Source organism: Monodelphis domestica, chromosome 4, assembly GCF_027887165.1.
Source record: "Monodelphis domestica isolate mMonDom1 chromosome 4, mMonDom1.pri, whole genome shotgun sequence".
Lineage (NCBI taxonomy): Eukaryota > Metazoa > Chordata > Mammalia > Didelphimorphia > Didelphidae > Monodelphis > Monodelphis domestica.
In genome coordinates, this window is record NC_077230.1 from 298,194,090 (window position 1) to 298,211,848 (window position 17,759).

At 33.8% G+C, this 17,759-nt stretch overlaps 1 protein-coding gene across 3 annotated transcripts in view; it reads right to left on the minus strand.

The window, feature by feature from the left end:
- Window positions 1–17,759, minus strand: part of USP12 (ubiquitin specific peptidase 12) — a 134,334-nt gene that overhangs the window by 55,175 nt on the left and 61,400 nt on the right. For all 3 annotated transcript variants that reach the window (XM_056794703.1, XM_007495253.3, XM_056794704.1), the window contains one exon: window positions 8,349–8,429. Coding sequence is in view for 1 of the 3 variants with exons in the window: in XM_007495253.3 (XP_007495315.1) it covers window positions 8,349–8,429 (81 nt within the window). In the remaining 2 variants the exon portion in view is untranslated. The remainder of the gene's footprint in view (window positions 1–8,348; window positions 8,430–17,759) is intronic.

The window sequence follows — 17,759 nt, forward strand, 5'->3', positions numbered from 1 at the left end:
CCCATCAATTGGGGAATGGCTGAGCAAATTGTGGTATATGTTGGTGATGGAATACTATTGTGCTAAAAGGAATAATAAAGTGGAGGAGTTCCATGGAGACTGGAACAACCTCCAGGAAGTGATGCAGAGTAAGAGGAGCAGAACCAGAACATTGTACACAGAGACTAATACACTGTGGTATAATCGAATGTAATGGACTTCTCCATTAGTAGTGGTGTAATATCCCTGAACAATCTGCAGGGATCTAGGAGAAAAAACACTATGCATAAGCAAAGGATAAACTATGGGAATAGAAACACTGAGAAGAGCAATTGCCTGACTACAGCGGTTGAGGGGACATGACAGAGGAGAGACTGTAAACGAAACTCTAATGCAAATATTAACAACATGGAAATGAGTTTGAATCAAAAACACATGTGACACCCAGTGGAATCACGTGTCGGCCAAGGGGGGTGGGGGGGGAGGAAAAGAAAATGATCTTTGTCTTTAATGAATAATGCTTGGAAATGATCAAATAAAATATTTTTAAAAAAAGAGTTGCTATAAATATTTGTGCATGTGAGACCTTTTTTTCTTTCTTTGATATCTTTTGGATATTTGATTTTTGTATGGATGTAGGTATAGTGATAAGATAGCTGGGTTAAAGAATATGGTTATTTAGCAACTTTTTATGTAAAATTCCAACTCTCTAGAATGGTCGTATTCATTTAATCATAGGGCCTATTTTTCTCCAAGTCTCTCAACATTTATTGTTTTCTGTCATCTTTTGCCATCTGAGAAATGAGAGATGCAATCCTGGAATTGATTTCATTTGTATTTCTTTAATTATTTATGATTTGGAGTATTTTTTTTCATGTGGCTTGTGATCCTCTCTATTCTCTGTCTTGTCATGAACTTTTATATTAATCATATCTCATAATTTAAGTTTCTCCAATTTGTTTATGTTATGACTTTTATATCTAGGTCACTTATCCACTGGATAAGTGTGAGGTTCTGATCTAAATCAAATTTCTTCCATACTGCCATTCAATTTTCCCAATATCTTCTTTTTGCCTTATATTGAATCTTTACTCCTCTAACTAGGGCTTTATATTTATAAAATGTATTTGCTTTTATGATAAATCTTTATTTTACAATCAGTACAAATTTGTTTTATTAATAACTTTTATAGTACACTTTGAAATATGGCACTAAGTTCCCTTCACGCTCATTTTGTTTCACTAATTCTCTTGAGATTTCTCTTGAGATTCTTGACCTTTACTTTCCTCCATGAGTTTCTTTATCTTTCTAGTTCTATAATCTTTTGGTAGTTTGGTTGGAATAAACAAATTAATTTAGTTCAATATATAAAGATAACTTGTGTGTAGCTATTATAAGTTTAAGTTTCCCTAGGTTTTTTGGATAGAGAACAGGAGACAAAATGTTCTTTTTCAAACCTTTACTACAAGGTAGAAATCTCTCCCAAGCGATGAAGAAGGAAGACCCATGCTTGAGTCAGTAAGGAGAATTATTAAGGCACTTATCTGAAACCAAAGCATCTGTCAGAGTTTAGATTTCCTTATGGACATCTGATGGACACAATTGTCCTCGGGTCAGACATTTGGACTGTGGATAAGATGACATGTGACTATATTGACAAATGTGGATCACCATGAAATAAGCTTTCCATTGATAAAGATCAGTTCCCTACCTGTCTCAAAAAAATAAAAAAGTGCTTCTAAGTATTTTATCTATACTCTAATTATTTTAAAGGGCAATTCCCTAGTCCCTCCAGTTGTGTTTTATTGGTATTATACAGAAATGTTAATGATTTCTATATGTTCTGCAAGTTTGTTGAAGTTAACAATTGTTTAAATTATTTTTTGTTGATTCTTTAAGCATATCATATCATGTGCAAAAAGTCATAATGTTCTTTTTCACCTCTCCTTGTTCCCTCAATTTCTTTTTTTTTTTTTGCCTTATCGTTATCATCAGTATTTCTTGTGTTATGTCAAACAGAAGTAGTTACAATGGATATACTTGCTTCATTCCTCAATGTTTTGGAAAAAAAAAATTCTAGTTTGTCTCTATTACACATGATTCCAGTAGTGCTTTGTTTTTAGGTTTTTGTTGTTCTTCAGTTCTTTCAGTTGTGTCCCGACTCTGTGATCACATTTGGGGTTTTCTTGGCAAAGATACTGGAGTAGCCAGTTCATTCTCCAGTTCATTTTACAGATGGGGAAACTGAGACAAACAGAATTAAGTGACAAGTTATTAAGTGTGAGGCCAGATTTGAATTCAAGAGGATGAATCTTCCTAACTTCAGATCTAGCACTCTATCCACTGTACCACCAACTGCTCCTTAGAGAATACCCAACTGTTCCTTGGTTTTAGATACATACTGTGTTGTATTCAGAAAAAGACCATTTATTTCTATGTTTTCTAAAATATTTTTAAAACAGAAACGGGGCTATATTTTGTCAAAAGCTTTTTCTGCATATATGAACAAAAATTAGGACTTAATTGATTTTGTTATTAATATGGATATGATTAATAGTTTTCCTGACACTAAATCAATCCAGTATTCCCAGTAAAAATCTAACTTGTTTATAGCATAGCATATAACTTTTATGATGTTGTTTTAGGCTCTAATACTTTAGTAAAATTTCTATTTTAGCTCTTCATGGTTTTGTGTCAAGATTGCATCTATGTCCATAGAAGGAATTTGAAAAGACCCTTACTTTTCTTATTTTTGCAAACAATTTGTATAATATTGTTTGTTATTCTTTGAATAATTGATGGAATTCACCTATGAATCTACTTTGGCATGGAATCCCATTATCTTATCTTCAGTCTCTATTGGCTCCTTCTTGCTGCTTACAAACACTCTCAATTCTTCCTATCTCAAAAACAATCTCAATATGAGAGAATCAATTTTAGAAATGGAAACCATTGAGTCCATCCCGAGCATTTTACCATGAGGAAAATGAAGCATGTAAAGGTTAAGACGCCCAGGGTCATTCAGTAGGTGTCCCAACTTCCCTATTACCACAGAAGGCACCAGTATCCTCTTAAGTCACCCAAGGTTTCACTTTAGTATTATCCTACAATCATAACTCTCATTCACCCACATAACTAAGTCAAATCTTGCTGCTTTACCTTCACAATTTTTTAACGTTTCCTGTCTCAAGTCTTCCACTACATTTCAAATCATTCTCCATTCAGCTAACAAAGTAGATCTCGAAAAGTCACCCCTCTTTACTGAACTCAAACAAGTGCTTTATTACATCCAAAACCAAATGTAAAATCTTCTTCTGTTCAGCATTTAAAACTTTTTACAATTTCACTTTGTTGCCATTCCAGTCTTCTTGTATTTTATTTTATCATCGGGAAACTTTTTTTTAAACCATGACACTGCCCATTTCCTGTTCCTGTGCATATTGGCTGTCCCTCATTCTTGAAAGGGGTGTATGGGGTGCTCAGGGAGGGGTAATATCTTTCTTTCCTAAGGTAATCAGAGAAAAAAGAAAAGACGCTATATGCTCTAAAACATAGCAGCTCTCTTTGTGGTGGCAAAGAATTGGAAATTGAGGGAATGCCTACCAGTTGGGGAATGGTTGAACAAGTTGTGGCCTATAATTGTAATGAAATACTACTGTGTCATAAAAAATAACCAGGTTAAATTTTTTTTAAAACAGGAAAATCTATATTAAATTAAGAAAAGTAAAATGAGCAGAAACAAGAGAATATTATGTACAGCAAGAGAAATACTGTTTTAAGAATGACTAGTGTATGTCTTCTTCTTGAGAAAGAATGGATAACTAGAAATAAGCAAGACATTGTTTTTCTATACATATTTCTGTTTTTCAAAAGATGTCCTAAGCAGTTTCCTGGGAATTTTGAAAAACATTTTTTAAATTCATAAGATAGTTATCATGATCTCAAACTAAAAGCAAAAATAGATTTCATTAGAGACAAGCAAGGAAACGATATTATTCTAAAAGATACCACAGACAATGAAGTAACATCAATACTAAATATATATGCACCAAGTAGAATAGTGTTCAAATTCATAAAAGAAAGTTAAATGAGTTACAGAAGCAAATAAAGTAAAACTATACTAGTGTAGGAACTCATTTTCACACTCTCAGAGCTAAAAAAATCTAACCAAAAAAAAGAAAAAGAAGAAAAGAAGGTAAGGGTATGAATAAAATTTTAGAAAAATTGGATATAACAGACCTCAGGAGAAAACTAAATGGCACAGGGCAAGAATATGCCTTTTTCTCAGGTGTATACATGGCACCTTTACAGACAACAGACCATCTCTTGAAGCATAAAAGTCTCACAATCAAATGCAAAAAGGTAAAAATATTAAGTGATGCCTTTTCAGACCATATAGTGAAATAAAAATTATATTCAATAAAGAGCATTGTATAGATTAAAAATTAATTGGAAACTAAGTAATCTAATTCTAAGAGTAGATCAAAGAATAAATCAAAGCACAAACAATTCATTTCATTAAAGAGAATGGCAATAATGACAGAAAATGCCAAAATTTATGGGATGTAGCCAAAGTGGTATTTAGGGAAAAATTTATGTCTATAAACTTGTACAATTGAGCACACAACTAAAATTTAGAAGAAAACTCCAAGTAAACGCCAAATTGCAAATTCTGAAAATCAAAGAAGAGATTCAAAAATTTTGCAAAAAAATCACTAAAGTAATTAATAAAACTAGGAACTTGTTTATGGACAATTAACAAAATTCATAAACCATTTATTAAATTTGTTTTTTAAAGAAAAAAATCAAATCACCAATATCAAAAATGAAACAGGTAAATTCACCACCAATGAAGACAAAAGTAAAGCAATTACTGAAAGGTATTTTACCCAATCATATGACAATAAAATTAGCAATCTAAGTGAAATGGGTGAATATATACAAAAAATATTAAAAAAGAAGAGGAAATAGAATTCTTAAATAAACCTTTCTTAGAAAAATAAATTAAACAAGTCATGAATAAACTCCCTAAGGAAAAATCCCCTAAACTAGTTGGATTCATAAGAGAATTCTACCAGATGTTTAAGAAACAATTTCAATACTAGGTTAAGCAAGAATGCCCATTACCACTACTTTAATCCACTATTGTTCTAGAAATGGTAGCAATAGCAAAAAAGACAAGAAAAGGAAATTGAAGGAATTAGAAAAAAGCAATGAGGAAACAAAATAATCCTTCTTTGCAGACAAAATGATGATAAATCTAAAGAACGCTAGAAAATAAACTCAACCAGTAGCTGAAATAATTAACAACTCCAGCAATTATGCAGAATAATCATCAGTTTTTCTATACATCAATAAAAGATAAATTCTATTTAAAATAACTGCAGACAATATAAAATACTTAGGAGTCTATCTGCCAAGGCAAACCTATAACTATATAGACACTTTTCACAGATAAAAGTCAGATCTAAACAACTGGAGAAATATTAATTGCTCCAATGGATAGAATACCAATATATTAAGAATGACAATACTATATAAATTAACTTATTTGGTGCTATCCCAAACTACCAAAAAATTATTTTGAAGAGCTAAAAATTTATAAGAAGATTCATTTGGAAGAACAGAAGTTCAATTATATCAAGGGAATCATTGAGAAAAAAAATAAACTGAGAAGGAAAGTGGCCTACCAGGATCAGATCTCAAACTATATTACAAAGCATTAATACCACCAACAATCTAGTACAGGTTAAGAGACAGAGTGGTAGATCAGTAGAATTGATGAGGTACACAATACACTGTAGTAAATGACCATAGTAATCTAGTGTTTGATAAATCCAAATATTCCAGATTTTGGGACAAAAACTTAGTATTGGACAAATATTGTTAGGAAAACTAAAAAGCAATTTGACAGAAACTAAATATAAACCAACATCTCACAATGAAGATCAAGGTAAATCAAAATGGGTATATAATGGGTAATATAAGCAAATCAGAGATGCATGGAAAATGTTACCTCTCAGATCTATGAATAAGTGATAATTTATGACCAAACAAGATATAGAGTACTTCACAGGATATAAAATGGAGAACTCTGATTATATATTATGAAGGTTTTGATCAAACAAAACCATAAAGTCAAGATTTAGAAGAAAAGTAGGAAACCAGAGAGAAATTTTTGCAGCAAGTTTCTCTGATAAAGGTTTCATTCTCAAATATATGGAAACTGAGTCAAATTTATAATACTAAGTCATCGTCATTACACAATTGATAAATGGCCAAATGATATGAATGGTTATTTTTTCAGAAGAAGAAATCAACTCTTAGGTAGTACCACCTCACACTCAGCAGACTGGCCATTATGACAGCAAAGGAAAGTAACAAATGTTGGAGGGGTAAAGAGAGATGTTGACAGCAAGAAGCTGACAGGTTTCTTCAGAGAAAGTCTTCTCAGCATTCAGTCTCCTGAATAGGCAATGCCCCAAAGTGAGTTTCTTTTCCACCTTCCTTCCAACTGTCAGAGAAGGAAATAAGGTTCAAAAACAGCTCAAGCCGCTCTCTTCAAGATTCCATGGAAACATGTCTCCATCTCAGTTATTTGGCAGTTCCCAAAGTTCCAAGCCTCTTGCTTTTCTGCAGATCCATTTTGTCACGTCTCAAAATCCTCATTAACAGTATCTGATGGTGATGGAATACTATTGTGCTGAAAGGAATGATGAACTGGAGGAATTCTATGTGAACTAGAAAAACCTCTAGGAATTGATGCAGAGCAAAAGGAGCAAAACCCAAGAGAACATTGTACACAAAGACTGATAACACTGTGGCACAATCAAACATAATGGATTTCTCTAGTAAAAGCAATGCAATGATCCAGGGCAATTCTGAGGAACTTATGAGAAAGAAAGCTATACATATCCAGAGAAAGAACTGTGGGCATAGAAACACACAAGAAAAACATATGATGATCACATGGTTCGATAAAGATATGATTGCAGATGCTGATTTTAATTGATCACTCTTGCAAATATTAATAATATGGAAATGGGTTCTGAACAATGATACATGTAAAACCCTGTGTTCATTGGCTCTGGGAGGGAAGGGAAGGGAAAGAATATGAATCATGTAACCATAGAAAAATATTCTAAATTAAATGAACAAATAAATTTTTTTTAAAGAAGAAATCAAAGCTTTGTATAGTTATATGAAAAAAAAAGCTCTAAATGACAACAGATGATAAAAATACAAATTAAAACCAACTCAGATACTACTTCACACCTATCAATTGGCTAAAATGACAGAAAAGGAAAATGACAAATCGTGAAGATGTGGAAAAACTGGGACACTAATGCATTGCATAATAAGAGAATCATGAATTAATCCAACCATTCTGGAGAACAATTTGGAATGTCCAAAGGAATATAAAACTGTGCAATACCCCTTGAACCAAAAAAACTACTAGCATTTCAAAAAGATCAAAGGAAAAGGAAAAAGATATATACAAAAAATTTATAGCAACTCTTTTGGTGGTAGCAAAGAATCGGAAATTATGGGGCTGTTCCATCAAATGTGGAATGGGTGAATAAGTTGTGGAATACAATTCTGACAGAATACTATTGTGTTACAAGAAATGACAAGCAAGATTAGATGCTTTCAGGAAAATCTGGGAAGACTTATATGAACTGATACAAAATGACCAGAACCAGAACTGTATCCAGGAAACAGTAATATTGTACAATGATCAATTGGGACTACTTTAGCAACTTTCAGTAATATGATCGAAGACAATTTCAAAGGATTTATGATGAAAAATGCTACCCCTCTTCAGAGAAAACTAATGGAGGCTGATACAGATTGAAGCATACATTTTTTCTTTATTTTTCTTGTTGTTTTTTCCCCCTGAATTTTCTTTTGCAACATGACTAAAATGAATATCAAAGTTCTTTATTACTCAAGGAGAATGGGAGAGAATTTGGAACTCAGACATTTAAAAAGTGAATGTAAAAAAGAATTGAAAAAATAAGAGAGAAAAAGAAAACATAAGTTAACACTTAAAAATCAATAAGAATTATAGGAATAATTAAAAGAAAAAAGGTTAAAATAATTCTTCTCCCTAAAGGCAGGGGATATTTTTCATTTTTTTGCATTCTCAGCACTTAGAACATTGAAAACCAGGTCTGATTTTCCATGTTTACCCATGTCACATTCTGCCATTTTCCTCTTTTCTTTTAATAAAAAGAATTCTAAATCAAATCTCTGGTATAATTACATTCTAATGAGTACAAATGAGCAACTGAATTAAATTATTTGTTGCACATTTTCAAAACATATATGCAGTCAAGATATTTATAAAAATATTATAAGAAACTTACATTGACTAATCCAAAATAGTGTTCATTGACTGGAAACTGTTCTGGACCAATCTCTTTCTCTAAAGCCGAGGCATTGGCGCCCTATAAAACAAAAAATTAAAAAATCTTAATATTTACAAATATTATCACGTTTTCACTACATCTCAAGTCAATAAACATGCAAACCAAAGCAAAGTAAGTCAACTATACATACCTCTTACAAATAAAAATATCATTTATTTTAATAAAACAAAGGGTCCCCTAAAAGGCACACTAACCTAAATAATAGAACATATAAATAAATACTTATAAATAGGCTACCCCAATGATATTTTTGAAATTACAAAAGAAAGTCGCACTGAAAGATAGTTTTGATTGTATAGCTATTTAAATTTTATACTAACCAGAATGGGGGGTTGGGCCATAAAATTTAACAAAAGTAATTTATAATAAATGGTTTTTTCCATCATTTCCCAAAATTCCTAATAGCCATACCCTGGTTATATTCCAAAACTTATGTGATCAATTTAATTCAACAAATATTTACTATATAGAGATCAAAGTCTTTAATACATATTGTATTAGGTAGCTAATTTCTGATAATAATAAGCCCTTTTGATTTCTTTACCAATTCCTAAAAACTTAATGTAAAATGCAAACAATCTATCTCACATCCAAATTGACAAAAATGATAAAAAGAAAAAACTCAAATTGTTGGAGGGACAGTGAGAGAAGACAAACACAATAGTAAATTGTTGTTGAGAATATAAATTGGCGCAATTATTTTATAAAACAATTGAAATTATGCTCAAAGTCACTAAATTGTACACATTCTTTGCCTCACCCATGCCCCTATTAGATACATATTTCAAAAAGGTTAAGAGACAGAAAGGATCCATATGTACAAAAATATTTATAGTAACATTTTTATTTTAGTTTAAAGTACTACAAAATAGATACTTCTCAATTAGGGAATGGCTGAAGAAATTTTGGCATATGAATGTAATGGAATATTATAATATCATAAAAAATAAAAAATATGACTGCTTCAGAGAAACCTAAAAAGACTTGTGTAAGAATTGATATAGAATAAAGTCATAAGAATCAAAAAAACAATTTATATGATAGGTTCAAAAGAATTTTTTTTGAAACAATTTTTTTAAACTCATACCTTCTGTCTTAGAATCAATACTATGGAATACTTTCAAGACAATGGTAAGGGCTGGGCAATGAGGGTTATGTGCCTAGCCAGGTGGAGGGGGGGGGGGGTGTCACACAACTAGGAAGTGTCCAAGGCCACATTTGAACCCCAGGACTCCTCTCTCTAGGCCTGGCTCTCAATCTATTGAGCCACCTAGCTGGTCCCTAAAGGAAACAATTTTAAAAGACTTCATGGCAGTGGTCAAAATGCAGAGACTAATCATGGTGTCTCATGAAGCAAGCCTCTCATTGCTTCATAAAATTGCTACAGACTAAAGGTATAAAATGAGACTTGCATTTTTAGAAATAATCAAATATTAACTTATTTCTGTTTGACTTAGACATTTGTCACAAGGAAGAGTTTTACCTATTTACTTACTTTCATTTAAATCCTGTTACTGAGTTTAAAGCTGTATAGTCTCATGATTTTATACCAATATAGCAGTAGAAACCAAATAAGCACAAAATAGGATGAAGAACAGCCCTGATATTCCTTCCAGAAGTCCACAGAGCCTGGCCCTAACAAGAAGTCTGTAGTCAGAAAGTAAGGCAGGATGAATAAGCAAGCAAAAGAGGAATTCCATCATAAACAGCTATTACAGTGACAAGAATGCTCAAGACATAAACCCGGAAGAAAACTACTCCAAAATGTCTACAAAGCAGACTCAAAGAAAAATAAAGTGTGGAGACAAGTTCAGTTAAAATTCCTATGAGATAAAAGCAATAGTTTAACAAAAAGTATTAAAAAATATTTTCTTATATTAAATAAGAAATGCTATAGGGAAAAATTGGGAAAATAAGAACTGAAAATAGAATCCTATTTATCATTAGGGGGTCACAGACAGAAATGCCTTGGGAGTGGTTTTGCTATGTTTTGATTATCTCAATGGAGGAGAAAAGAATACACAAGGGTGGGAGAAAAGAGACAGGAAGAGTATTGGAAATAATCTCACATAATGTTGTTGTAAAAGTAGATTATACAAAATAAAAAGGGGTGGAGTGAGCAGGCAAAACAACCTAACTTTCAAATGAACTGGTCAGAGAAGGAAGGATACAAAGAGTTGAGTACAGAAATACATTTTATTCAAAAGGAAGGAAAAAGGAGAAAAAAGATGGAGCAAAAAGAGAGGGGGTAGTAATATTAAGGGAGGAATTCGTGTAAAGGTTCAAATCCACTGATAAAAATTGTGAACCATGAGAATGATAGGAAAATAGGAGAGACAAATAGTAAAGAGAGTATATAGCAAAAATCAGTAGTGATGTATTTAAGCAATGACTAGCACATTCATTCATTCAATGAAGAAGAGAATCAGTCATGAAAACTAAGGTAGTGTAGGTCTGTCTTCTGAGGACATAATAGTAAAAAGGCAAGATAAGTCATCATTTTTGTTGTTGTTCAGTTTCAGTCATTTCTGATCTGTGATCCCATTTGGGATTTTCTTGGCAAAATACTAGAGGGGTTTGTTATTTACTTCACCAGCTCATTTCACAGATGAGAAAAATTAGGCAAATAGGGTTAAGTGATTTGCCATGGGTACCTAGACAATGTTTGAGTATAAATTTCAAGTCAGGTCTCTCTGACTCCAGGTACAGTTGTTAATCACTGCACCACCTACCTGTCCATATTCATTTGCATGGCCTCCAAATACAATCCAACTGGTAGTTTTCAGTTCAGCACAGGATTTAGGGCAAAAGTTAAGATTTTGTAGACTAGACAGTAACACAGATGAGCAATAGAATAAAATTACTGATGAAATCATGTTTCAAGAGTACTAGGCTATTTCATTTTTGTCTTTGTGTGCTTTTAGCACTTCACACATTCTAAGCACTTAATGTTTGTAGAAATAGACAATGAATTCTAAACACTTTTTAAAAATCTGAGTCTCCCTATCTCTCTCAGACTGAAAGGAAAGAAGCTAATCACACTCCCATCACCATGGAAGTTTTGAACTGCTCTGCTTCCAAACAGTTTCCACCTTCTTAGGCAACATGGAGATACCCTACTCCCTGGGGCTTGAAAATTTTAATGCAAATTCCTGAATGCAAGATAGCTACACAAGATATATCCAAGATAAGCCTCAGCAGGCATGAACCACCACATTGGTCCTTCCAAATCTTTTCTTGTTAAAATTTACCCATTCTTCCCCTCATACAACCTCTGAATGACATATTCATCTTTTTTTATGTATAGGCCTTATTAACTTACTTCACTGTTCAAAAATTCTTCAATGGCTCCCTAATGTAATGCCTAAAAAATAAAATTCAAGTTACTTAGCACAGCATTTTAAGGCAATCTAGCAACACTCTATTTCCAGCCTTATTTTATGTTATCATAACATATATGTTCCAATCAAATGTAATGTCTTAAGTTTTCACACCTTTATGCTATATGGTCATCCCGTTCTCCAAATTTAGAACAGACTCATTATTACTTTGAACACCTGGACCCAAAGAGTAGTCATTAATATGTTTCCACGTTAACTTGGATGGTATCTAGCCTGGTACCCTAGAGACCTGTTAGATCCAATGCTAAACATTTTTATCAACAATTTATAGAGATTCTACACATCACATTTTCAGATGGCACAGAACTAGAAGGAATAACACATTGGATGATAATCGTAATAGAAAAATATATTGACAGGCTTGTTTGATGGGTTGAATCTAATAAAATACTTAAATTAAAACTGATTTTTAATAAGTTCAAAATTTGAGAATTCTTAAAAACCTATAAAAGTAGCAGATAGGGAGGCATGGCAAAATATAAATTTATCCAAAAAAGATTACAAGGTTTTAATGGACTGCAGATTGTAATGTGCTACCCAAAAAGCTACTATGTAGACTATCTCCAGAAAGGCATAAATGTCCAAGGAAGAGGATTAATTAATTCCACTTGACAATCTACATTTAAACTACTATATTCAATTCTGGCTGTTGCATTTTTATAAGAACAATGATAAGATAGTTTAGGAAATCTAGAAAACTATATATAAGAATGGATCTTGAGATTAAGCCCTATGAGAACAGCTGGAAGACACTAGGGGTTACCCCCTGGAAGAAAAGACTCATGGCAGACTAAACAGTGTTTTCAAGCATTTATATAGAGCCATTTGGGGAGGGAGTAGACACATTTTACTTTAATGCAAAAGAAAAAATTAACAGTAATGGATGGGATTTGCTATGAGACATATTTGGATCTGATTTAAAGAAAAAATTGCTAATGATTCCAAAAGTAAAAAAAGGTTTTAATGGGAGGCAGAGAGTTCAATCTTAAAAAAAAAAAAAAAGCAGTCTGATCTGACCACCAAAACAGTGCGGTTGATAGAAAAAATAATGTATTGGAATTAGAGAACCTAATTCTAAGTACAGCTTGTGAATCTTAAAAAATTCTCAGACCCTAATTCAGAACACTTGGTTAAGACCATTCCCCATTTTAAACAATGAAGGGACTTAGTCAGGAATGTGAGAACTCTAACATTACTCCACCCATACTTAAGCATACTTTAGGGGAACATAAAGTTGTAAACTCTTTACTGAACAATGAAAAAGTACTTGACTCATACTTATAGTGAAGCAAAAGCCTTAAGCTAAGTCTATTTTTTAGGAAGGTGCTAAGTACCTATGAAGGTCAGGCAACTTTCAAACTTGTAAGAGACAAGCCTTAACAAAAGAGGTGTGAGGTTTTAGTCTACTCAGGTATGAATTACTCAAAAGTTTAGTCTACTCAGGTGTGAATTAAGAATGGCCACTCCTTTGGAAAACGTCTACTGTGATTGGTAGATGTGAGAACTTAGGGGAGGTGACATAGGAGAAAATTCTCTTTAAAAGGAGGTCAGAAGCTGAGAGAGAAAAACTCTCTGAGAAGACATTCTCTGAGACCTCTCTCTGAGGAGGAATTCAGCCTTGAAAGCTGAAGTGGAGCTCAGGAACTGAACTGGTGGGTCTCTCTGAACACTAGAATCTTGCTTGGGACAAATCTTGTAGTGAGTGGACTGAAGACTGACTGATCTCTCTCTTAGGGCTTGGGCCTAGGCTGGCCTGGCCTGGCCTAGCCCTTTTCTCATTATTTCCTCCTACTCTCTCTCTCCCTTTCATTAATTCCTTAATTTGTATTAATTAAAATCTCCATAAAAACCCAGCTGACTTGGGTATTTTTCATATTTGGGAATTTTCCCCTGGCAACCATTTTATATTTGATTTAACTCAAGACAATATCTTGAAACCATATTTCCGCGGTCACAGTTTAAGATAAACATTCTTTTATCTATGGCAGTTTAAGTCAACGACGCTTTTAAATGTTACAAGCTCTTCTACCTAGTGCCATAGTGCTATAATGGTCATTGTAATAGCAGTGTAATTAGCTCAGTAAAAGGATAGATTGCAGTCTTGTGGTGGGCAAAGAAGACCTCCTTTGCAGGAGGGGGGGTTAATTAGAAAACTTATTAACTTCAGAAAATTTTCTTTTCAACAATATTTTTCTTTTACTTTCCCTTTCCTAAATTTTAATAGTTACAATAAGTAAGTTTTTTTGATAACTGGCCTGAGCAGAGATTTTCGACTACTGTGTGGTGGCTATATTATTCAATGGTCAAACTTGAGAACCTGTCCACACCAAAGACAACTATTAGTATTACTAATATACCAATAACCAATAAGGATCAATACCTCTTATAACAGTGACCTTGAGCAAATCACCTGACCATTTCCTCACTCGTATGGAATTGTAATAGGAAAAGGATAGAGAGAGGATAAAATTTAAGAGTAGAAGGCTGTCTTTAGGGCACATACTAGGAACTTAAGGGAAAGGATTTTAGCAGGGAGAAGGCAGAGGAGGAACAGTTTAGAAGTGACAGCTGCTAGAGTTAGAGTAAATTCCTGTAGAAGGTTTGTTTCTTCTTGTCCAGAAGAGTGGAGAAAAGGTGGCTTGTCAGGGCCTAGCTACCTCAAAATCACTGTGGAGAAGGAAAAAACCCTAAATCATCTTTGGAGGTTCTGTTTGACTGGGGAACATCTGGAAAAGGATCTGACCATACCTGCTGTGCTTTCCTGAAGGTTTTTATCTAAAAAATCCTGTCACATCAGCTTTGAGGTTTTACCTCAGGGATCAGACCCCTGGAGTAGCCTTAGCCATTTGAGAGCAAGCATAATAGGTTTTGGAGACAGCTTTTGAACTAAATCTAACCAACTACTGAGGGTCATAGATAAGTAGCTTAGCTTTTGGGGAACACCTAGATAGAAATAGGGACCTGGTAAGTTAACTGGAAGACCCAAAGGCTCTCTCTTACAAGGGACATAGGGGGTTGTGGGGTGAATAACTAGATCTTTTAGAGTCAGGGATCCCCCTGAATACCCAGCCAAGACCTCTAGGTATTCTAACCTCCTGTTAGTAAGAGTGAAGCAGAATCACTTTCTCTCACTGGACCAGTTATGCAAACGCCTTGGAGACAATTGATATATAAAATCAGTATCTCTTTTATTATAAGAGGGGATACAAACTGAGGATCAAAGCAAGGGGTCCCTAACCCTAAGGGATCTAGTTATTCACCCCACAATTCTCTACATCACTTACAAGCTCCAACAAACTGCCTTTCCTCCACCTTTCCAGATAGGAAGAAACAAACCTCCTACAGGAAGTCACTCACTCTAGCAGTTGTCACTTCCAAACTGTTCCTCCCCTGCCTTCTGCCTGCTAAAATTCTTTCACTTGAGTTCCTAGTATGTGTCTTAAAGATAGCCTTCCACTTCTCTTAAATATTATCTTATCTTTATCCTTTTCCCATTACAGAATAGACAACCTCAAGGGTGATTCTTCCTTTAAATCTACACCTTATAGTTAAGAGAATCCTAAAAAAAAAATCAACTAAAAAGCTGGTTGAAATAATTAATAACCTCAGTAAAGTTGCAAGATACAAAACAAACCCACATAAATCATGAGCATTTCTATATATTTACAACAAAAATCATCAGCAAGAGTTAGAAAGAGAAACTCCATTTAAAAATCACTCTAGACCAATGATGGCAAACTTATGGGACATATGTCAAAGATGGCACTCATGCCACCTCCCTCCCACCCCCACTACCAGTTCGTTACTAGAAAGGCAGAGGAACTCAGCTGGAGCTGCTTCCCCTCCCCCTCTCAACTGTGCCTGACCAACATTTTTTCACATCCCTCACCCCTCTGCCCAGCAGTCCAATGGGAACAGTTTCACCCTCCCCTGTGTGGGATAAAAGGAGGGGTAGGAGTAGGGCATGCATGGCATTTGGTGGAGAGGTAAAGCATGACACTCTCTAAAAGGCTTTCCATCACTGCTCTAGACAATATAAAATATTTCGTAATCTATCTGCCAAAACAAACACAGAAATTATATGAACACAACTGCAAAACATTTCTCACAAAAATAAAACTTTAGGCAATTGAAAAAACATTAATTGCTCGTGGGTAGGATGAGCTAATATAATAAAAAGTTAAAATCCTACCTAAATTAATTTACTTATTCAGTGTCATACCTATCAAACTACCAAGAATTCTTTTATAGAACTAGAAAAAAGAAAATTCATCCAGAAGAAAAGATCAAGAATATCAACGGAACTAATGAAAAAAACAGTATGATGGATGGTGGCCTACTACTACCAGATCTTAAAACTGTACTATAAAGCAGTGATCATGAAAACAATCTAGTACTAGTGAAGAGATAGAAGGGTGGATCAAAGGAATAGACTAACGGTAAATGACCACAGCAAACTAATGTTTGATAAACCCAAAGTTCCCAGCTTTTGGGAGAAGAACTCACTAACTGACAAAAACTGCTAAGAAAATTGGAAAACAGTATGGGAAAAACTAGGTTTAGATCAATATCTCATACCCTATGCCAAGATAAGTTAAAAATGGGCATATGACAGACATAAGGAATGATACTATGAGTAAATTTGGTGAAAGTAGAATAGTTTACATGTCAGATCTATGAAAGGAAGAATAAGACCAAAAAAAAAATAGAGAACATTACAAGATGTAAAATGAATTTGACTATATTAAATTTTTAAAGTTTTGTACAAACAAAATCAAAGCAACCAAAATTGAAAGGGAAACAACAAGCTGGGGAAAAAATGTTAGAACAAATTTCTCTGGAAAAGGTCTAATTTCTAGAATATAAAAAGAACTAAGTCAAATTTATTAGAAACCAAATGTTAGAACAAATTTCTCTGGAAAAGGTCTAATTTCTAGAATATAAAAAGAACTAAGTCAAATTTATTAGAAACCAAGTCATTCCCCAATTGACAAATGGACATGGGAAATGAATAGGTAGTTTTCAGATGAATTAAAAACTATCAATAATCATATGGAAAAAATGTTCTAAATTCTTCCTGATTAGAGAAATGCAAATCAAAATAATTCTCAGGTACTGTGAACTTTAAATTACTCCATCCTACTTAGACGTTACTTTATGGTGAAGATAAAATTATAATCTCCTGATTGAACAATGAAGGTACTTAGATCTTACTTTATAGTGATGCTAGAACTTTAAGCTAAGTCTATTTTAAGATCTTAATACAAAAAGGTGTTAAATAACTATAAAGGGTAAATTAATCACAAAAAGGTTAAGTAACTAACAAAAGGCGAACTTAACAAAGAAGTGTTAAGTAACTCAAAAGATATAATCTAATCAAAGAAAATGAGAACAAAGAACCAGCAGTCCTGGAGGAAAGCCTCTGATGTGATTGGTAGATGTGAAAATTTAGAGGAGGGGACACAAGAGTAAAAGGTCTATATATTTGGCTCACTTCCTCTCTCCGGGACCTTTTGTGGAAGAGAGGTGGCTGGTGGCAGAGTGCTGGGCCTTTCAGCATCTTGGCGAGGCTACAGCTATCGTCCAGTTCGGTGGAGAGTTTCTGGCTGAGTTTTTCCTCCTTTACTTTCCAAACTTTATCCTCTTAGAAGCCTCTAATCTCCTTCAGAGACCTAGTGGCAGAAATCTTGAACTCCCCCTGGCACAGGCTAGGCAGGAGAAATTCTATATCCTCTTCCCTCTTTCTCCTTAAATCCTTCCCTCTATGTTAATTAAAATTACCATAAATTTCCAGACTGATTTGGGTATTTTATTTGGGATTTTTTCCCCTGGCAACCAATTAATTTAGATTTTAAGTCACAGCCCTAAAATTATCATTACAGTACCATACCTCATACCTAGCATTCTGACCAATATGACAGTAAATGAAATAATGTCAGAGAGGATG